This window comes from Carassius auratus, unplaced genomic scaffold (genome assembly GCF_003368295.1).
Source record: "Carassius auratus strain Wakin unplaced genomic scaffold, ASM336829v1 scaf_tig00014207, whole genome shotgun sequence".
NCBI lineage: Eukaryota > Metazoa > Chordata > Actinopteri > Cypriniformes > Cyprinidae > Carassius > Carassius auratus.
The window spans coordinates 349,216-372,095 of NW_020524479.1; the positions used below are offsets into that span (position 1 = coordinate 349,216).

At 34.6% G+C, this 22,880-nt stretch overlaps 1 protein-coding gene and 1 long non-coding RNA gene across 2 annotated transcripts in view; both read left to right on the forward strand.

Moving 5' to 3' along the window:
• Positions 1 to 2,838: 2,838 nt before the first annotated feature.
• The window catches only part of hacd1 (3-hydroxyacyl-CoA dehydratase 1), a 62,184-nt gene continuing 42,142 nt past the window's right edge, over positions 2,839 to 22,880 (forward strand). The window contains exons 1-5 of the mRNA XM_026247038.1: positions 2,839 to 3,037; positions 3,869 to 3,986; positions 18,032 to 18,050; positions 18,137 to 18,225; positions 18,343 to 18,464. Coding sequence (XP_026102823.1) covers positions 2,919 to 3,037; positions 3,869 to 3,986; positions 18,032 to 18,050; positions 18,137 to 18,225; positions 18,343 to 18,464 — 467 coding nt within the window. The 5' untranslated portion in view covers positions 2,839 to 2,918. The remainder of the gene's footprint in view (positions 3,038 to 3,868; positions 3,987 to 18,031; positions 18,051 to 18,136; positions 18,226 to 18,342; positions 18,465 to 22,880) is intronic.
• LOC113074278 (uncharacterized) lies at positions 12,494 to 14,128 on the forward strand. Its single transcript, XR_003280624.1, has 3 exons — positions 12,494 to 12,977; positions 13,641 to 13,711; positions 13,831 to 14,128. It is a non-coding gene; the product is annotated as an uncharacterized LOC113074278 (long non-coding RNA).

Here is a 22,880-nt window from a genome sequence, read left to right on the forward strand (position 1 = left end):
ATGGCTTTGACCAACAGATGTCGCTTGCTTGCAGTTACTCTTGCATTGCACATTTGTCGATTAGGTCTCTCTCTCTCTTTCTTTTTTGTGTGTGAATTAAGTCATTATTATGAGAAAGTTTCTCATTTTTATGAGAAAATAAGTCATTATTATGAGAAAATAAGTCATTATTACAAGAAAGTTTTCAGTAAAACGAGATACTAAGTCATAATTATGAGAAAGTTACTCATTATTATGACGTACAGAATTATATTTTTCTCAGCTGTGGCAGAAATGGGCTTCCATAGTTCTCAAACGCCAAAAAGCAATTGGATCAAGAAATTGGGATAGACTGTAAATTAGGGGATTAAATGAAAATGCTTTAAAAGGAGTAGGATATCCTGCCATTTACTTTTAAAAGTATTAAAATCTCTTCCAATAATAATTTCATCTGTAAGCCATGTGGTAGCCATTTTCAAAAAAAAATAAAAAAATAATAATAATAAATAAAAATATTAGTGCCCTTAGTGTAACCATAAATATTTATCAACATATATTTACATTCTTTGAATTAAATTCAAATTCAAGAACCACCATAATCAAGTGACCCTCACTATCGCTTAAATTTGCAACACGTTTAATGTCCATTTGATTAAACAAAAAGGTGACTCCTGCAGATTGCGAAGTTACAATGTGTTTTAAAGTGGTTTTGGACACTTTTTTTTTTTATCAGATCAGGCTGGTCTTATCTGTTTTTTGTTTTTTTTTTGTTATTTTATTTTACTGAATCAACTGGTTTTAGCTGAATTAGCATAGAAACATGCTAACAACATGCTAGTAACTTGCCAATCATGCTAGAAACATGCTAAAAAATGATAACTTAGTTAACTTAGATGTTAACTTAGTTATGCAAACAGCGTGTTAACATGTTGTTCATGCTAGAAACGTGCTAGCAACATGCTAGTAACTTACTAATCATGCTAACAACATGCAAGTAACATGCTAATCATGCTTGGGGGGTGGGGGGGTGGGGGTGAAATGCTCGTTTTCACTCAATATCCTGTTAATCTTGAGTACCTATAGAGTAGTACTGCATCCTTCATAACTCCAAAAAGTCTTTTGTCTTATTATATTCATAAGAGAAAGATAGTCTGTACCGATTTTTCCTGGAAAAACACGACCGGCTGGAGGCGTGACGTGTGGGCGGAGCTAAAGAATCACGAGCGCGAGTAAGCTTTTGCGTTGAGAGCGTTTGGAAGCTGTGACATTACCGTGAGGAAAAAAACATCCAAAACAAACCATGACTAACAGTCAGATTCAGCGTATATTTATGATCCAGAATCAGATCCAGAGGCTGAAATTTAACAAGAGCAGCATCAGCAACGACGTCTCTATGTGGTATGTACTGAAACTGTATATATTTGCTTAGCGGTTTTGGAAAATGACTAAGTTCCACTTTATGTTGTCTTTTTTTTAAGCTGTACATGTGGAAAGTGCAGTTTGATGACAACATTGCATGTTGTTTACTTGATGTGATTACACGCCGATAGCTAAGTTAACAACACAGAGATATTTGAAGCAGTTTTACTCACCGCCTGCGGTTCCAACACACAATTGTGACCCTTTTTCGTTGGGACTGCATTATCCTTAAGAAATAAACGATGTGCAAATCCGGCGTCAAACTGGGCCTTGTTTGTAAAACATGCATCTTCGAAATGCAGGGAACAAACAAAAACACTTGCACAACTCCGTTGATGCTCTGTAAAAATAAACTCCATCCACTGGTCCCTTAATGCTGTTTTTTTTTTTTTTTTGGTAATCTGTGCAGGGTTGTCTTGCCCTGGCAACCAAAAACACACTTCTTTTGTGACATTTCGCGATGCTCTCGCTCTGATCAGTGAATGTCTGTGCTCTCAGTGCTCTGCTATACGGGAGCGCGCGCTCTTCCGGCATAAGTGCCCTTAGGACCCATATTAAGAAAATCCGCTCCATCTAACGTCACACAGAGCCATACTCGAAAAAAACTTTCCGAAACTTGTGACAAATTTTTGTTCCAAAAATACTCCTTCAAACGTACAACTTAATTTTTGAAACTTTGTCCATGTTTAGCATGGGAATCCAACTCTTTAACAGTCTAAAAAACTCAGTATGCATGAAATAGCATTTCACCCCCCCCCCCCTTAATAATAACATCATGGTAGTAAATTGCTAATCATGTTAACAACATAATAGTAACTTGCTTATCATGCTACAAGCATGCTAATGGCACAAGGCAGCATACTGTTATGCTTTTTCAAAATGATTATTACCATTATTATGTAGGCATTGCACAAGCCAACATACTGTTATGCTATTTAAACTTATTACCATCATTATTATGTTGGCTTGACACAAGTTATCCTATTTAAACTTAAGTTGGTTTGAGAAAGCCAACTTACTGAAGTGCTATCTGAACAATTAATGATCTTATTCATGTTAGCAAGTCCTCTGCTAACAATCCAACATCGATTTAAGGAGCAATAAAAACACGAAAAGTTTTGAGAGAGTGCACAACATAATAAGACACTCATTTATTGCAACATAACAGTTTTATCACAGGGTGTTACTTACCTTGGTTAAGTTTCCATCACTGCAAATACATCATATAAAACATCCACCTTGTGACATAGTATGCATGCATGTATTTGTTTATTTTATTTTTATTTAATTTTATATGTTATTTTATTCTAGTTAATTATGATTAAATTAATCCTTATGACATTTTGGAGGTGTATTTGACCGATGTTCATGATCTGTCAAGCGAGTTGTTTTCCTCCGTTGACACTCATGAAGTAGCCAATGAAGCCTCCAAAAAGGGTCCCGTGGAAGGATGACCAGCCCCCGCCGACAGCTGTGCTGGCGCAACGTTTTTGTGACTTTCGCAGTCTGTACCCGGTACCATGGCGTCTGGCGAGGAGGACGGAACAGTTGAGGAGAAAGAAACCAACAACAAGAAGCGGACGAAAGGCGCCATCGCAACGGCATGGCTCACGTTCTACAATATCGCCATGACAGCCGGGTACTTGCTGGTTAAAGTTTAAGTCTGAACTGCTTTTATTTAATTCACTTGCTGAATGCAGCCGTGTGTCTGTTTATAGTGTGACCATTGTAAATCATTCGATTGTTAAGTTACCAAAGTTAACTTTAAAAGCGTCCACGATAGTCTCTTGCGCTAAACACTCACAGTGCGCGTACATAATTGTTAGTTTTGATTTATAAAGGGTCAGCTGTTACAGAGTAACAGGAATATTCTTAACAGCTACCGAAGCATGCTCAGCTTTTCCTAATACGGTTGACTGTACTGCACGTGTCGTCCCCTTCTCCTCAACTGTCGCAGTGATATGTTTAGCGCTGACACTGAAACTCTGGCCCGGCATGGCGAAATGCTCGACAGACAAAATGCAGCTAGGAAAAGTAAAAGACGGGATAATTGTAATGAAAGCGGAGTGAACCCGTTTTTCAATTCAACATAACTTACGTGCTCTAAACGGGTGTGGACTTAAAAGGGTATATTTTTGTGAAAAAGAAGTGTTGACCAATGTCCCAAAACATGTTAAGTAGGCTACTCTTTATATTAACCGTAGTATGTGAATTTTACTTTTACAGTTAATGCATTTAAAATGTTCAGAATCGCAACCTCGCTTTGATTTTTTATTTATTTTTTTTTTTAAGTGCAATGACTTTAATACTTTTAAGTGACTAACTACTTTATAATGTGTATGAACTGTATCTTAACTTGGAAATAAGGTGAAAAGCACAACCTTACATTATATGCTTTTTAATTATTTTTGGTGTTTTTATTAGTTTTTATTAATTAATTTATTTTTATTTGTATTGTCTTTTATTGCAGGTGGCTTGTATTGGCTGTTGCCATGGTCCGGTATTACCTCCAGAAAGGCACCCATAAAGGCTTGTACAGAAATATTGCCAGGACACTTAAATTCTTCCAGACATTTGCACTGCTAGAGGTAAGATCAGCTGCCTTTAACCCCCATTGTGATATAAACATGCACTTTTTTTTTACCCTAATTTTTGACACCACCTTGAAGGAAAACAAAAACCTTCTTCTATGATTTTTTTTAACTCTTTGTATCTATAGTTGTTGAATGAGTTACTCTCAGGTAATAATGTGGGATTAATTCCTGAATTAAAAAAAACAATCATATGGTCTTTCTCAAATTTTTGGCTTGTCCCTTATCCTGTGGGTTAATCATTGGGAGAACATTATATTATTTTATTTCGTTATAATGTTATTTTAATATTTTTGAAATGTTGGAGTTCCTCAATCTGCAGATAATTTTTTTTTTAAATGTTAATTCCAAACTGCATTTTTGCACACTTACAAGAAAGTGATAATACTAAAAAAAAAAAAAAAAAAAAAAACTCCTCACACAAGTGGACTTTGGCATTTACGATCACATAATCATGAGTGGTACATCCTCATCATTCATTTTGAAAAAAAAAAAACCAAATATATATATATATATATATATATATATATATATATATATATATATATATATTATTAAAAGAAAATCTTAACCTGGGCTTTAAACCCAATGAGAATTATTGTGTTTTAGCCCCCCGACAAAAGACACAGATACATTCAAAAATAAATGTGACACAGATATTAGATTTTTTTTTCTTTTTTAATTTATGCATTTTGCTACATCTAAACAGCTACACACGTATATGTGGGTCCTCAATTTACAAAAAAGCAAGCAAGCAAATTATTAGTTTTTTTTTTTTATTATTACTTAATTTCTTCAAAAAAGGTGCAGTAGCATTTGATTTTGTGTGTGATATTGCAAATAGCCATATTTGAGACAGTAATGACATGCACCTTTCAGAATGTTAACTTTAAGTCCTCTGCCATTTAAAGAGAGCTGTGCATAGTAATGTTTACCTTTGAATGGTATTCACCATTCATTATGAGCTCTGTGGATGTTTTAAATAAAGTAAGTTATGTGTATGAACACTCAACTCACTGTAAATTGTTGGACAAGTGAATTGCCTGTCCAGTGGTTTGTGCAGTGCCACTAGTTCACTGCATTGAATGCAAGTGGTATGTTAAGTGTGACCATTAGATGGTGCTTGTCATTCAAGTTTTGTAACCTTACCTCTGAGTCAGCCTAGGCATATATAGAAGTAGATATAGAAGACAGACTGTTGTTTACTTCCTGTTGTACTGTTCTGTGCTCTGAACCTATGGAATAAAGAGTAAGAATAATTCCATAGCATACCCAGCTGGCATTTCAAAATTGAAACAACCTCGGTACCATGGTTGAATCAACGCTGAATTACCTTTCGATTTTGCAAATTTGGATCAATTGTGACATTGATTCACTGTTGAAATTGTGTTGTTGTTTGACCATTGAATTTGCGATATTGTTTCATTATCTTACCTTCATCAGGGGTGAATTATGCTCCGTTTGTAGATGTTGGATTAACAGTGAATTAGGTGTTGATTTTGCAAAGTGAATCAACGTTGATAACACAATGTTATTTCACCATCGTACCTTTCAACATGGGTGAATATACAACTGTATGTTTATTTAGAACCTAGTTTGCATTTAGATCAACACTGTACATTATAAAGGTTAAAAATCAAATGACTGGCAGCAATAGCTTTACAATCAACTTCAATAAACTATCACATGCTCAAAATGGTATAACAGTAGTTTTATTTTGGAAACATACTGTATAAAACAGATGAAAATAACCCCAAACTTTAGCTTGCAGTGTTTGTGCATGGATGTATTGTTAAAAACCTTTAGAAGAACAATTAAAATACAATCATTTTTAAAGGTTTTTGTAAAATAATATACATATTTTGTGCTGCACTTGCAAGAGAAACTCTTGTACTTTTATCTTTTATTTTGGTGGAAGACTATAGTTTCTGTAAAAAAACATGTTTTACTAATGTGTCTCATTACTAGAGATTTGTACATTTGTGCAGTGAAAATGTGTTGAACAGTTCAAGAATGGAACCTGTAACAGGAGGGAAGGTTAGGACAATTCCGGGGGCCCCCTGAGGGGGGAAACATTTTCTAACGAGGGATCAAATTAAGTAAATTTTTATTAAACTAAGTAAAATCACAACCTATCACAAAAGGTCAGTGAATAATTTACAGAATTGACAGTGCAATGTAGCAGATGAACAATTTCTTACCAATTTGCCCAAAATAAACTGGATCCTTGATGACTCTACAAGGGGAAAGAAGAAAAGGTTTACTGAAAAGTACTTAAAAAGCAGGATTTCATTTTATACCATTTCTTTAAACCAGTGGTTCTCAAAATTTTTACACAAAGTACCACTTCAGAAAATATTTGGCTCTCTAAGTACCACCATAATGACCAACATTAAATTTCAGCAGCGTAGTAGGCCTAACTATTCAGCTACAGCTCTGCACAGTTAAAAAATGAGGCAGTTTTATTCCTAATAAGAATATTCATAGTTGTCAGACACTTCAACATTGTAAATTCAAAGTTTGAACATTAACACTGCACTGGGATTTTATTCAGGTAAATGAAATACTTAAAGATTAAATTAAAATTTGTTGTAACAAAAGTTATATAACTGTACTGTACGTAAATGTTAATGTAAAAAAAAAAAAAAAAAAAACATCCTTACCCAGATTAAATAAAAATGTATTAACATTAATTTATATTTATTTTACTGATTCCTCTGTGTAACCACTAGAGGGAGCCTGACACTTTGAGAACCACTGATTTAAAATGTACTGACATTTGCAATTATATATTTCAGAAAACACGAAATAATTTTATCTATTAAACAAACAAAAAAAATTGAACATATATAACACACCTAATGCATGGGATTCATATCAGGAAAATTTGGAAAAATTTCTAAAAGACAGACATTAACAAAACACTTACCAGCAACACAACAACACCAGATGAGCATTTAACTTGAGTATCTGTGATAACGTAATACAAAAATACACACACAGGTATTTATCTTCTGCAGGTTACATGTCCTTTCGTAAACTCTGGAAACGTTATACTTTACTATTTTGGAAAGATAATAAAGATAGCTATTTTCTTACCTCATTTTGCCAGTATGTTTGCAGGGCAAGACACACCTGACCCTTCTTGTGTTCACATTACAGTTTTTGTTCTCCATTGACATGTCACGACTCAAATTCGCTAAAAAAAAATATAAAAAAAAATAAAAGGCAAATATTAAATCATTCAGGACTGACCAAACAGTTACTATGAGCAGCTGCTCACAGGCAACCGCCTCACTCACAGAGAGACAATAATAGCGATCATATTTTCAAATTTAGTTGCATTGTCCAGTTTCTTAGATGACAGCGAGATTAACCAATCACAATCAAAGCAATAAAGTAAAACAACCGATAGGAATTGTTTCAGTGTGATGCAGCAAAATGTATATTGTTGTTAATTATGATAATATTTAAAATATACCTTTAAATTTTAGAATAGGTATCATAATTAAAATATTGTAAAATCCTATTAAAATAATAAAAATAATATTAATTTAATATTAATAATTTAAAAGTCATTTATTTTTTATGCTGTTGAAGACATTAAGTTGATTCAACATAAATATTTTATTAAAAAAATATATATTATGTTGATCTACAAATGTTTTTGTTAACCTTTTTCAACCATTTAACATTTTTCAATGTTGTTTCAATGTTGAAACAACAACTGACCTAATTTCAACCATATTTCAGCATTGAAGGTTGGTCATGTTAGGGATAAGCCAGTATCAGATTTTTCTGTTGCGATTAATTGCTAATGCTTTCATTACGGTATATGGTATTATCACGGTATTGACGGTTATCATGGTTATAATTAGGGCTGCACAATGTGTTGTTTAAGCATCGATATCGCGATGTACGAATCCATGATAGTCACATCGCAGGATTTGCGATGTAGGCTGTCGTAGTTGATCCGTTATTCCGTTATCCGTTGACGAATGTGATGAGCGCGCGAGAGAGAGAGAGAGAGAGAGCATGCGAGAGAGAGAGACAGAAGGAGAGAGAGAGAGCGCTTCAAACAACACGAGTGCTGTCTTGCTCTCTCTCCCTCGTGCATATTAATCAATTGACACGATGGTGTCGATGTTTAAATCATTTAAAATGAGAATGTAAATCTGCTCACCCCATTTTTGTTTGTAAGAAAAAATTAGATTAGATTTCATATCGCAATATATATCGCAGAAAAATAAAATATCACAATGTCATTTTTTCCCAATATCGTGCAGCCCTAGTTATAATACAGTATAACAGCTTAAATAACGTTTTTCTTATAACAAAAATATGGAACATTTAAATAAAATATCGCAATGTCATTTTTTCCCAATATCGTGCAGCCCCTAGTTATAATACACTAATAACAGGTTAAATAATGTTTTTCTTATAACAAAATTATGGAACATTTAAATAAAATAAAGCAATACAGAAAAATATATAAAGTTAAACGGTTTACCAATATTAAAGTATAAAAACTACACTATAAAATGTACACTATAAAAACTATAAAGACCCATAGGTATAACTAACCTTAGTTAATGCATTTACATTCACAATGAGCAGTAGATACATTTCCTACAGAAGTTATTCATCTTTGTTAAAAAAAATTACAAGTCTTAGTTCATGTTAGCTCATTAAATAACACGGTTGCAACTTTCATTAAAAATTGGAATTAGGGTTGTGCCAATAGACGATTGTATCGTGTATCGATGATAGTCAAAGATATCGACGTAAGCAGATGTCTCTGTTGATAGTCAAGACGATATTAGGCTCATTCTCCTATGTATGTATTAAATAATAATAATAATAATAAATATTATTATATTTTTTTTAATTAGGCGGCCTATTATAATTCAGCTCTTAAACTGCCCAGCTATTTCACTTCAGAACTGCATTTCACAAACACACATTCGCGCGCAAAGGGGGATTAGAGCCTGTAGTCGCTGAAGAAGTTGTAACGCTTGACTTGGATAACTCATTAAATCCATGAAATGAAAGAGATAGAAAATGAGGAGTTGGTGACCCACACATTTAATGGCTGGTACACGGCAACGCACTCTTCTCATTCATGATTAAGATTAACTCTTTCTTGGCATTACATATAAAGTATAGACAAAATAATAACAAGTCAGCAGAGCAGACTTATCATCCATAGAGGTTCTCAAGTAGTCCTTCTCTTAAAGACTGATCACTTAATTATAACATTCACTATGTGGTGATGACGTAGAAGGACTAGGTAAGTTTGCTCTGCCACCTTGTTATTATTTTCATGCACACAGCACTATAATGTGATGCTATATAGAATTGTGATATGCACTATAATGTGATACATATACATAGTTTTGACCACTACAAAGTCTCCATCCATAAACAGACGTACATTGTCTGCAGATAGAAGGTATTTCATTGCACTTTAACAAGTAATCTGAATGGCCTATATATGTGCAATATTTTAAACAAGCCCCAACTGAGTTTAATGCCACAGTTATGTTAGAATGCATCTCATTCTTGTTTCAATTCTGGTGCATCGAGCTCGTCATGGGACACGCGGTCTGGAGCGTTGTATAACTGATGCATCAGTTCAATTCAACTTTACTCCAAATATATGAATGTAACAATGTTCTTTCGCGGGAAGAAGGAGGCGGGAACCGGCGGACAATCAAATCACTTTAATAATAAAATAAAGACAAAAACAGCAAACAAAACCAAAACACAAAATAAATCCAGTCCTGGTCCTCTCTCGTCCTTCACTGTCATTGCTCCTGTTTTATATCCTAACCTGGTGGTAGCACTGGACGGCCCTCGGTGGACGGCACAACAATCCTCTGCCGCCCGGTGGACGGCGACAGCTCCTCCAATTTTGGGCAGCCGGCAGGAGTCCCACGTCCCCTGCTCCTCCGGATTCCTTCCAGGATGGCAGCAGGCTCCAGCCCCCTGGCGAATGGTGCCGACTCCTCCACTCCCTCACGGATGGCAGCCGCACCTCCACATCGCGGGCGGCCGGCAGCGAGCTTGTCTGTCCCTGACAACTCACTCCAGCCCACCGCCTCGAGCGTCTATGGTGGCACACTTCCTCCCCTGCTCGATGACACTGCAGATTCACCACAACAGCGAGGGATCTTCAGCAGCGCGTCCCTCCTTCTCCCGGTTTTCGGCACAAATGTAAAAATAAAACTTCATAATCATCGGGAAGAAGGAGGCGGGAACCGGCGGAAAATCAAATCACATTTTAATAATCAAAATAAACTCAAAACAGCGCGGCAGCCCCTCACGGATGAAATCAAAACACAAAATAACATTTCAGGGTTTTTCCTGGGTCAGAATTGGTCTTCGGTGGTGGATGACCGACATGGTCATCCACACACAGCAAAGAGTACCGTAGTACCCACATGATCCCAATATTGACAATAAATGTTACATTTAAAATAAATACAAAGAAACAGTTTGTGATTTTTTTTTCAAATCCTCTTTATTAGTGAAAAAATGATAACTGTCATCCTTTCTTGCCCTCTTTGCAAAAAAAGCTGTAATTTTACCACGACTGGCTTTTATAGTTTAGAAAGATAAAATCCTTTCTTGATAGACTTGATAATTATTTTAGTATAATCATATCAATTAAAAAGTAGCATTAAAAACATAGTATTAAAAGATGTAATAGTGTAATTTTTTACCATATAAAATTTAAGAAAATTAGCAGCTAGCTAGCAACAGCTTGCTTTGTGCTTTGATCTAGCTTCATCTCACTCCAATCTAACTTTAATTGATTTTATAGGTTATTTACTACACATTGTCATAGGCCTATTTATTAATGCTAAATTTTACTAAATACTCTTGCTAAATGGGGTAAGCACACTTACTTTCTCATTACAGATGTGTATGTTCTTCTAAGAAGTAATGATTTGTTATACACTGATTCAGACACTGACGGGCAGACCAATTGCTTTAACTTTTAACTACAAATAGTATATAACTATACAAACTGCCAACTATAATTCAACATTTTCAACAGTAATATAACATTAAGTATTTCCACAGGCTTATTACTCGTATATAAACACAATAATCAGTCAATTACAGGCCTAAGCCAATAATGTACTGTTTCACTTTCCCTTTTAAAACATATTTCAAACACTTCAAAATGGAAATACTCAGGTTATTGCAACTAACTTACAAAATATTATGACAACAGTCATCCTTCAATTCTTCAAAAATATGTTCACACAAGTTACAGACCTACATTAATTTTTAGCTACAGAAAATGAATAATGTAATCAAATGTAAAATTGATTATAAATTAAAGATTGTTCTTTATTAAACTTAGCTTTTTAATCAGGAGCAGGGAGCGATTTCTTTGTTGTTGTTGTTCGATTAATATAAAGACTGTCACTTTAAGAGAATGCACTGATACAGTGGCCTACGTTCAGCCGGCTATGTCTGCTGTAGGATACTTAAAACAGGCATTTTGACATGATTTTTGTGTGAATTTGTCCATTTAAACACAATACTTCAGAGAGATTATATTTTCGCGCATGCCGAGGAGCGCGTTTACGCGCTTCGGACGAGCTCACGCACAAATCTTCACACTGCACGCGCATGCTCGTGTCCTCTGGCTCTTAAATGTTTTAACTAACAAAGCTTAAATGAGTTTAGTTTAAACACAGATATCAGCACCCAGATGACGGAATAAATTACTGCTCATATACAGCATTCGCGTTGAACAAGAGTGAATGATTTGTTTTTGTAATGTCTTCGAAGCCAGAATGCACATGCATCAACATAAACATTTATTAGCTGAACCCTGAAACTGATTTTTACGTGCCATTTATAACAAGCAATATTACAGAGGATATTACAGATGCTTTGTCAGATTTAAGTTGAAGCGCGTGCCGAACCGTGTGTGGTTGAACCGAACATTTTTTTTTTCAGCGAACGGTGCCACCCCTATTACCTCAATAATCAATCAATTACAGGCCTAAAACAATCATGCCCGAGCAGACGGATATTAGTACATCTCGTCACACTGGCACCCGCTTCTAAATCAGTTGTATGGTCTGGTTTTCAGTCTAAACAGTTGCGTCAAGCATAAATGTCTTGTCTGTTTTGGGAGGTGCGCGCACAGTCAGCAGAGGCTCTTGCTGCGGTGCCAGGCGACTTAAAATGCTTCCAAGATCGACTTGTCGACCGCGTTCGACGGGCTGGTGACTCCGGCTTTAACCATTCATTATAATGAATCGCCTCAAAGGAGTCATTAGGTCATGAATCGGACTTTAGTGGACATGTTGTGTGGGAATCCTGGCTGTTAGGAAATTCAACACATACAAAAAACTTCATAACTGTATATATATATATATATATATATATATATATATATCTAAATAAACGCAAAAAAAATTAACTATATATATATATATATATATATATAAAATATAGTTAATTTGTTTTGCGTTTATTTAAAGTTATGTCAGCTGCATGTGTGAAATGCTTGTCACAAGTTGTAAGAAAAGATAAGGCAAATTTTGTTTTGACTGCAATTCTCACCCAGCAGTAATTCCAAGCGTGTACATCTGCAGACTGCAAGACGGGGGCGTAACTTGAAGTGGGCGTAACTTGAAGTAGGAGGCGTAACTTGAAGTTGTCCAAATCACACAGAACCACGCGAGATCTCAAAACGATAAGTTGTTGTCAATATGGCGGCTTTAATTAGGGCACAGAATATTGATTACGTTTTAAGGGAGGCAGGGTTTTTAGGTTTTTATGTGTGTGTAGATATTAATGTTAGGGGACAATGTGAGAGATTTGTACGTTTTAGTAGGAAAACGTATTATCTGATCCACACCGGAACAGAAGAGGGTGGTAATGCACCAACAAGCTGGATGTCAACCGCCGTTAAACTGGAAAGAAGACGAATATGACAGCTTGCTGTGAGAGACAATGGTGAGAATATTTTTTTTCCCGAAATAATTATTTAAATTGAAGTGTATAAGTCATTTTCATAAAGTGGTATTGTTTTTGGAGTTAATAATTTATTAAAACTAAGGCCTAAAGTAAGCAACCTATAACCAAAAGGTCTAAAGACGCTATCCTCCGGTTTCACAGGCTTAATCTAAACCTGTCTGTGACCTACATAATATAGCATATTTGTGATTTTGCTGTAAACATGTTTTATAATGCATAACTAACGGAGGAGCTCCATTAAGTACACGACTCAATAGTGGATTTACATAAACCATATATACTTCTTGAAGACTATTACTAAATGTCTGTTTATGATCTGACTGGATAATGTTTGATAAGAATTGTAGATGAGCACATCTAACAGACATGAAACAGGTGTCTGAGTGATGTGTGTGTGATAATGTGTAGAATTCACTTTTGTCAACACTGCTTTAGATCAGTGTAAGTCATGTAAACAAACAAATCTACATAAAGTAACTAAACATCAGTTATCTATTTTATTTGTCCATTTGCAATATTGATAATTTAAGGAACATTTGTGTTGGATAAAAAGTGATTTACATCAGTTATTATCTCAACATGTAAATGCAGTATATCACAGATATATGACAGAGGAGACTGACTCTTGTCTGGATGTTACAGGGACAGATGAGACACGTGTGTTTATCTGCTGCAGAGACACTGATGAAGGATACTGCCATTAAAGGATTTGTGTAAGTACACTACAAAAATAAATGAAACATTTTAAATCAAGTTGTATTTTATTTTAATGTAATTTTAAACAACTATTACACCTCTTTTCTTATTCTTGATTTCTGTGCATTTGCTGCAGATCTTTTGTGGTGGAGCAGGACCTGCAAGGAAAGGTGAAAAAAAGGGAAAACCTGAATAAAAAAAGAATAATGTAATGACGTTTTGTATTGTGTATGTGTATTTTTGTAGGACATGAAAATGTAGACTGGTGTGTGCACTGAGGATGGAGAAGACCACAGCATCATCCTGGAAATGATCAAGAGTCACAGATGAGACGCTCCATCACTTGTTGTGGAAATTCTAATTCAATAACAATTTGTAGAGACTGAGAATGAAAAACCAAACAGAGTTTTGCTTTAATTCTCTGCAGAGAATGATCTGGTTTACACACAGCTTCCGAGTCTGTGTGCAAAGAGATAACACACAGACATACAGACCACTTTTTATAGAATGTAAAAAGATACATTGAAGGACAGACTAGGAATTTTGAGCCAATCATGTTGCTCAGTGCACATCATAACAGATGCACATCTCATGCACATCTCATCGTAGATGCCTGGTTACTCTCAAAAACTGTCCGTCTCTGCTGCACAGTTTCCCCTTAAATGTTGTCATTCAATCTAAAGCAGTAACATGCACAAGTTACATAAATAACTCCATGTCCCTATGGACTATATATTCTACCTAATTCATTGTATGTTAAAAAAGATACTTAAATAAGATTAATGCAATCAATGCCAAATTAACAAAACAAAAAAATTCCATAACACACTCCACCTGCCCTTTACTGTCTCATCAGGACCAGATGCTGCTGTGGTGTTTTCATCCTCAGTTCGAATACCGGGGGACACATGTTAGGTAAAAACTATTAGTCTGAATGCACTGTAAGTCACTTTGGATAAATATATAATTTATTTATATATTTGAACCACTTCAGTGGTTTAGCCCACTACAAAAGTAATAAATCAATGCATGTACTTGTAAAGTCTGTGTAAATGTTTTTCAGGTAGTCGAGCTCATGGGTTGCAGGCACACGATTGTTTGGAGCAGACACAGCAGTCAGATTGTCCTGCACGTGTTCTTCTGCTCTCGCTTCAAGGTTGTGTGGTTCAGAGAGCCGACATCATGGTCTTCCTCAATTGAGAAGAATGCGATTGTGAAGTGCAGCAGCAGAACTGTATCAGTTGTGTTCAGATGGCAGGAGGATGTTAGCTTCACCATCTGTAAATACATGATTGTTAGAACAATAAGTTTGAATGAAGCTTTGTTTCATGTGTTGTTGACTTGTACATGTATGCATTTATTGTGATGCTAACTTTTATACATTGTTTTAATCATTTAGACATGTTTTTTGTTCTCAGTAAATTAAATATAAATATTTTATCCATTCATGTATTAATTGCTTGACTGAAAATTGATGTATTCACATCGACTGCATTTGTTTAACTTGTATATAGACATGTATAGCTATGTCACAAAAGAAAATACATTTTGCTTCTTTTACCAAAATGTAATTTTAAAAAAATTATAAAATTATTGGTTGCCATTTATCGTTATTATTGCTTGTTGGGGTGGGCAAAATATGCAATTCATTATGGGGTAATGTTAATTTTCGAGTAGTAATACTTACATTTTTAGAGTATCAAATCAACAGTCTTCTCCAAAGGTGAGATCTTCGAGCAGCTGATCGACGTACCCTTTGTTGCTGTGAAGTGTTTGTGCACCTGACCCTCTTTTTTATTATTAATGCCAAATTATTACATAATAGATCATGGTAAAACGGTTGTATCTAACAATAAACAATCATAATGCCATAAAACAGTAAATAAAATAAAAATCATGTTTTCATCATAGTATGAGATACTATACAAAAAAAAACATTTTTCATGTAAAATAATTGAAAAAAATATTCAAGAGATAACAGTTTTGGGTTTTCTAATAATAAAAAAAATGCTTTAAGGATAACATTTGATCACATTAGTGATTAGTTATAAAAAATTAAAATCAACAGCATTGGCTATACTACAATCACAAAATAAAAAGGTAGCCGTTTCTGCAACAAGACTACAACATGGGCAATGTTCTTCCTTATCAAGATACTTACAAATACATTAATTATACCTGTCACTTATATCTTTTAAGTTTTTGTGCTCGTTTTAACTTTGTAGGTCACATGATCAACATAGCGGATGATGATATACAAATTGCATTCATACTTCATACATATGCATTTAGGCTGTAGAGTACATACTCTTTTAGCGCACGTTAAGTTAGTTCTTATTGACAAAAATGCCTAATTAAAGGGTATGCGGTTTCGAACGCATCCCGACAAAATCTTGTTTTGAGAACTCGCGTGGTTCTGTGTGATTTGAACAACTTCAAGTTACGCCTCCTACTTCAAGTTACGCCCCCGTCTTGCAGTCTGCAGACAGACCCTTCTCGGTAATTCAGCCAAAATATTCTCCGAATGCACCACATGAAACATGTGTTCGGTCTTCCAGATGAGTTGATTTTGATGCGAGGGAGAGAGAGCATAGACAGAACTTAAGACGGAGAGTGGGTGGGGCGCTGTGCTCGTTTTCTCTGTCACTCCGTCAGTAGCCTGCTTCACTCACAAAACCCAATTACAGATCAAATATGGCTTTGGCGGGACAAAAAAATCGTTTTGGTGGCTGCCAAAAAATTTTAATTGTAGGAAAAACCCTGCATTTATACTGATAACTTTTGTGCGCAGATGCAGCAAATTTGTGACAGGATGCGCGATATGACAGTTGCGTCCAACTATATGTGAACTAGCTGTTTTAAATACAGTATTTTTATATTTAATGTTAGTTTATAAGTTTGTTTGAAAGTATATTTTTTCGATTATTGGTGATTAGTAGGCTCTCTCTCGGGCACCTGTACAGTTTAAAACACCAAATAGTTATTCTATGACAAAAACAAAGAGTCTCACTCTTGCCCCACCAATGTAAGATAATATCATGTATTGTCAATCTCACGGGCTGACGATATGATGATTTGAAAATGAATTGAACTTAATTAATGTTCAGAAGAATTTTTCATTGGCAATTTATGTGAACCAGTGAATTAACTAATGTTTACTAATGAAGCCCTAATGTAAAGTGTGAATGAACAATAAAAAAATCAAAACACTTTCAAACAATATCTAGGGGCATGTTGTAGTCCCGATTAAAATGAAAAAAAAAAAAAAAATAAATAAATAGCCTATTAATTCTAAATACTTAAGTATTTGGCACTTTGATGAAAATCATAGTGAATACACAAATCTGAATGACTATTTAAAATTATTTAAATATGTTTTAGAAAGTAGAGCAGCTGCTTTATTTATGGGGTTTCCAGGGAAAGGGCCGCATTTTCTGCAGCGCCATCTGTTGTCAGAGAATGAATGTGTTTTCATTCAGTAGTCTCTCACGTGGTCCCCCAGGTGCTTCTCATGCGTGCTTGTTTACATCAGAGCACACATGCGTCTTTCGAGCAGCATACAGTGATGTTGTGCATTTTGACCAGTTGATGGAAAACGTCTTCTTAATTTGCATTCCAAATTCGGAATAATTTGTAATATATAATTATTCACTTTATTTAGATGTACCCAAGATAACAATGTTGTGCATATTCATTACCGTGATATATCGCATTACCAAATACTTGCATATGTCTAGGTCATGTGCCGGCTGTTTTCCAACCGTTCAAAATGAAACGTTGTATTAACGATGTTTCAATGTTAAAATAACAACTGACCTTATTTGAACCATATTTCAACATTTGAAGGTTGGTCATGTGCCGACTGTTTTTCAATCATTCAGCTTTAAATACTGTATAAATGTTGTTTCAACATTAAAACAAAAGACCTTATTTCAACCATATTTCATCATTGAATGTCGGTCATGTGGCGGCTGTGTAATGTCATATTTGAGCCGCACATTCAATATTACATGCTCGTGGTGTACAATAGTATGGACTCCATTTTTGTACTCAGAATAATACTTTGTAAAAAATGAGGAACTGTCACCCAAAGGCAATATTATAAGGAAAATTACGCACAACTTGGCTAAAATATGGTGACTTAAATGTTATCAATGATATTTATTAACTTATGGGACTGGGCAGAATGGCATGCCACATCAAAATGAGTTCATTGAAGAATTTCTGTTTGTCTTCTAGCATGCTTGCATCTGTGTTCTGAATCTGTCTTAATTTCTTGTGCTCATTCTTTTTATAAAAGAAATTTCCTTAGCTCATTACTTCTGTTTTTATTTCAGGTTGGACACTGTGCTATTGGTATGTACTGCATTTTAAAATGTTATATAATAATTTTATTTCATATATATAGAGCTATTTTTATGTAATATTTTGGTTTGCTAAAGGAATTGTGCGGACATCTGTAATTGTGACTGGTGTCCAAGTATGTTCTCGGATATTCATGGTTTGGTTTGTTACAAACAGCATCAGACAGGTAAGTGTGCATGTCAGTGTGAATTATGGAAACTATTCACTGTTAACCTGTGTACAATCTCTAAATTGGCTTTTACATTTTACTATTTTTTTTCTTTTATTTTAAACATACGCTAAGATTCAGAATGAGGAGAGTGTGATATTGTTCGTAGTAGTTTGGACGATTACAGAGATCACTCGCTACTCTTTCTACACTTTCAACTTGCTCAATCATCTGCCATACTTCATCAAGTGGGCCAGGTACAATTGTGGCATGTCACTAAATGTAATTTCCCAACAGCAAAACTGCATGGCTTGGTTTCACTTGTTTACTCTGCATGGTGTGGTTTCAACATGTCTTATTTTTTTACAGTATATTTCTCCACACAAAATCCATCTCTACAAGTGCTTTGCACTTGAAAACGCAACACAGACCAGTGATTTTCCACCAATATAATATCCCTGATTCACACAGTCATAAATCATTATCCGTATTGTAATTTTACAGTTTTCTGTAAAATTAGTACTAGTATTGCTAAATGTATAGTTGTTATTTGATTCCAATTACTAATATATATTTTTTTTTGCCATCCAGCTGGTCCTATTGCAAGAGGATAGTGATGACCATAGCAATGCTTTTTAGGAGTTCAAGCATGTAACACTAAAACCCTACTGTAATTGTTAGAATGACCAAAGATCAGCAATCCCCATGTAAAACCTTATTGAGCAGACCAAACTATAAGTCATAGAGACTTGAAATGTACAGGGAAGGTAGTACTCCAACTGCCTACCACTGGATCAAGGTTCAATCCCAGTTGGCTGTAACAGTTGGGCGCTGCAGTGTTCAAAAGTACCAAATCACTCATAACTTAGTCACAGCCTCAAGTGTCTTATGTTGTTGGAATCAGTGGCTGATGCCAGACAAAAATGGACATCTCAAATATTCAGGTATTTTGAAGTTTATGAAAAACATACTTTTGCGAACTAGACCTAGTTTTTTTGCATATTTTTGCACATATGCACAATATTCATAATATAATTCGTAACTTTTCCTCTAGAACCACTGATGTCAATCAAATTGTTAAACGATTGAGATGTAAAAAAAAAAAAAAAAAAAAAAAACGGCTTTTGCAAACAAGATTTTTTTTTTTTTACAAAATAAAAAAATGTATAAATAGTTTACATGCATAACAGTATGTCAGTACATTTTGAGTAATTTTATAGAACCTTTTTGCATCTTTGTGATAAAAGAAAAAAGAAGAAACAAACTGCATCAGCAGAAATTTTCCTTGTCTTCAGCAAAAACACATTTGAATGAAATATTTTGTTTAGTACCCGACTGGGAAACATTGGAGGTCATTTTGAAACTATTGAAAGTCTTCTTGATGCTATGTCCTTGAGTAAATCCAGCCTAATGGAAGCTGGAAACTGGAAACTAATCAGATTTCTGCAGCCAGACAGCCTCTAGGATGCATTGTCTGTCCATGTAGACAGAAAAAACCAAGGCATTCAGTTTTATCAGTAATAAATTCATAATGAAGGGATTTTAAAAATTAAAAAAAGGTGGCAGCATATTGCACGGCAAGCCATCGCATTCCTGGCTTTATAACTATTTGTGCTGTTATAATGGTTCTGCCCATGTTTTTGAAATCTGTTTTATCTGTGCTGAGGTATGATTTCTCAGCACTTCTGGAAATTCAAGCCTCAGTAAACTGTGTGGAATATTAGTATGGTTCTGGTGACCATAATTTCCCTAAGCACCTGAGGTACATTCTGCTAGAGCTATCTTGTCTGAAATGTGGCTCGCTCATCAAGAAGAAGTGGTGGAAGGTTAGTGGAAAATGTGAGTAATGTACACGAAGTACGTGCAAACTATCAGTGTCTATGGATGTGGATCCTTCCGGTGTACCCTGTGCAGTCTGTGCCAGTACTTCGGATTTTGCGGTGAAAAACGCATAGTCTGAGTGTCTGGTCAGATTTCTGTCTTCTAAAGGAGCTGATATAAATGGCGATAGTGCATCCACAGTACCAAGATTTCTGCACAGTTAGAGCCGCACTGCTGAATGTGATGTCAGTAGGAAATGTTTATTCTGATTTTACTACTTCTGATTTTACTACTTGCTGGTCATATAATTCGAATATCATCAAAAAGTTGATTTATTTAACTAATTCCATTAAAAGTGAAACTTGTATATTATATTCATTCATTACACACAGACTGATATCTTTCAAATGTGTATTTCTTTTAATTTAGATGATTATAACTGACAACTAAGGAAAATCCCAAATTCATTATATCAGAAAATTAGAATATTACTTACGACCAATACAAAAAAAAAGGATTTTTAGAAATCTTGGTCAACTGAAAAGCATGAACATAAAAGTATGAGGATGTGCAGCACTCAATACTTAGTTGGGGCTCCTTTTCGCCTGAATTACTGCTGCAATGAGGCGTTGCATGGAGTCGATCAGTCTGTGGCACTGCTCAGGTGTTATGAGAGCCCAGGTTGCTCTGATAGTGGCCTTCAGCTCTTCTGCATTATTGGGTCTGGTATATCGCATCTTCCTCTTAACAATACCCCACAGATTTTCTATGGGGTTAAGGTCAGATGAGTTTGCTGGCCAATTAAGAACAGGGATACCATGGTCCTTAAACCAGGTACTGGTAGCTTTGACTCTGTGTGCAGGTGCCAAGTCCTGTTGGAAAATGAAATCTGCATCTCCATAAAGTTGGTCAGCAGAGCTAAGAAAACACAGTGGACCAACACCAGAAGATGACATGGCACCCCAAACCATCACTGACTGTGGAAACTTTACACTGGACCTCAAGCAACATGGATTGTGTGCATCTCCTCTCTTCCTCCAGACTCATGGACCTGATTTCCAAAGGAAATACAAAGTTTACTTTCATCAGAGAACATAACTTTGGACCACTCGGCAGCAGTCCAGTCCTTTTTGTCTTTAGACGCTTCTGATGCTGTCTGTTGTTCAAGAGTGGCTTGACACCATTTAAAGGCCTTTGCAGGTGTTTTGAGTTTATTAGCTGATTAGAGTGTGGCACCAGATGTCTTCAATATTGAATCTTTTCACAATATTCAAATTTTCTGAGATACTGAATTTGGGATTTTCCTTAGTTGTCAGTAATAATCTTCAAAATTAAAAGAAATAAACATTTGAAATATATCACTCTGTGTGTATTAGCTGATTAGAGTGTGGCACCAGGTGTCTTCAATATTGAATCTTTTCACAATATTCAAATTTTCTGAGATACTGAATTTGGGATTTTCCTTAGTTGTCAGTAATAATCTTCAAAATTAAAAGAAATAAACATTTGAAATATATCAGTCTGTGTGTAATGAATGAATATAATATACAAGTTTCACTTTTTCAATGGAATTAGTCAAATAAATCAATGTTTTGATGAAAGCGGTCTAAAATTTTCACCAAAAGAGGAGCCCCCTAAATGTGCATTTTTTAAATATATTTAAGCCTTTAAAGTAAACATATAACACAACAACAGAACACAAAAACAAAAAACAGCAACGACAAATGATAATAGTAATATTTAGAACTATTAAATAGTATTTAAATAGTGATAGCATGTATAATAACAATGATAATTATATTTAGTGGTGAGGGTGATGTTGATATTGATAAAATTATTAATAACAATAATAATAATAACAACATATCAATAATAATAGCAACAATAATTACAGTAATAATAGTAATACTAAATATGGCGATGATGATAACATTTTGTATTGAAAGTACAATTGCAATAGTTATATCAATATTAATATAATAACAACAACAATGGTAATAATAATAATAATAACAACAATAGTAATAAAAAAAAAAAAAAAATTAAATAAAAAATTTAAATAATAGTAATGCTAAGGATGGCGATTATGATAACACTTTTATCTTATGGCGACAGTGATATCAATAATAACTATTGTGGTAATAATGATAATAATAATAATAATAATAATAACAACAACAATACACACACGTGCGACATGCACCCACCACATACCACACCTCTCCTATGTTTTTTTTGTGTGTGTGTCAGTGTGCTTTTTTTTTTTTTCTCTCTCTTTCTTTTACAGTTACTATTTGTATGTATGCCTAAACTAAGGTGGTGCATTAAAAAGAAGGTGAAGTGCATTAAAATCAGCATTTGGTGCATTAAAATCATGTGTGGTATGTGTTAGATGTTGACTTGATTTGGTTATATTTTTATATTTTATATATCAATATTATTATTATCATCATCATTTCCTTTATCCATTTATTTATTCATTTATTTATTTTAATCATTTAATATATACGTTATACCATTACCACCCTTATATCAAGCAAATTATCATCACATCGCCATCATTCCATCACTGTTAAATGTTTCTATGATATTTAAAATATTAATAACCATAATGTCAATAATAACTATAATAATGAAAATACTCACAATATTACTAAAACCTTGTATAAATGTATAATAATAAATGAATACATAATTAATCGGGATGAGTCAGATTTGTAATAGTTGGATGAGGTCTGATCTGGAGTGTTGAGGTCCCGATACACAGTTGTAATGAGGTGTAAAATATTCTACGGAGATGTAGTCTATGAGCAAATTTTTCCAGTGTGTTATGTGAATAGTGCTTCGGGATT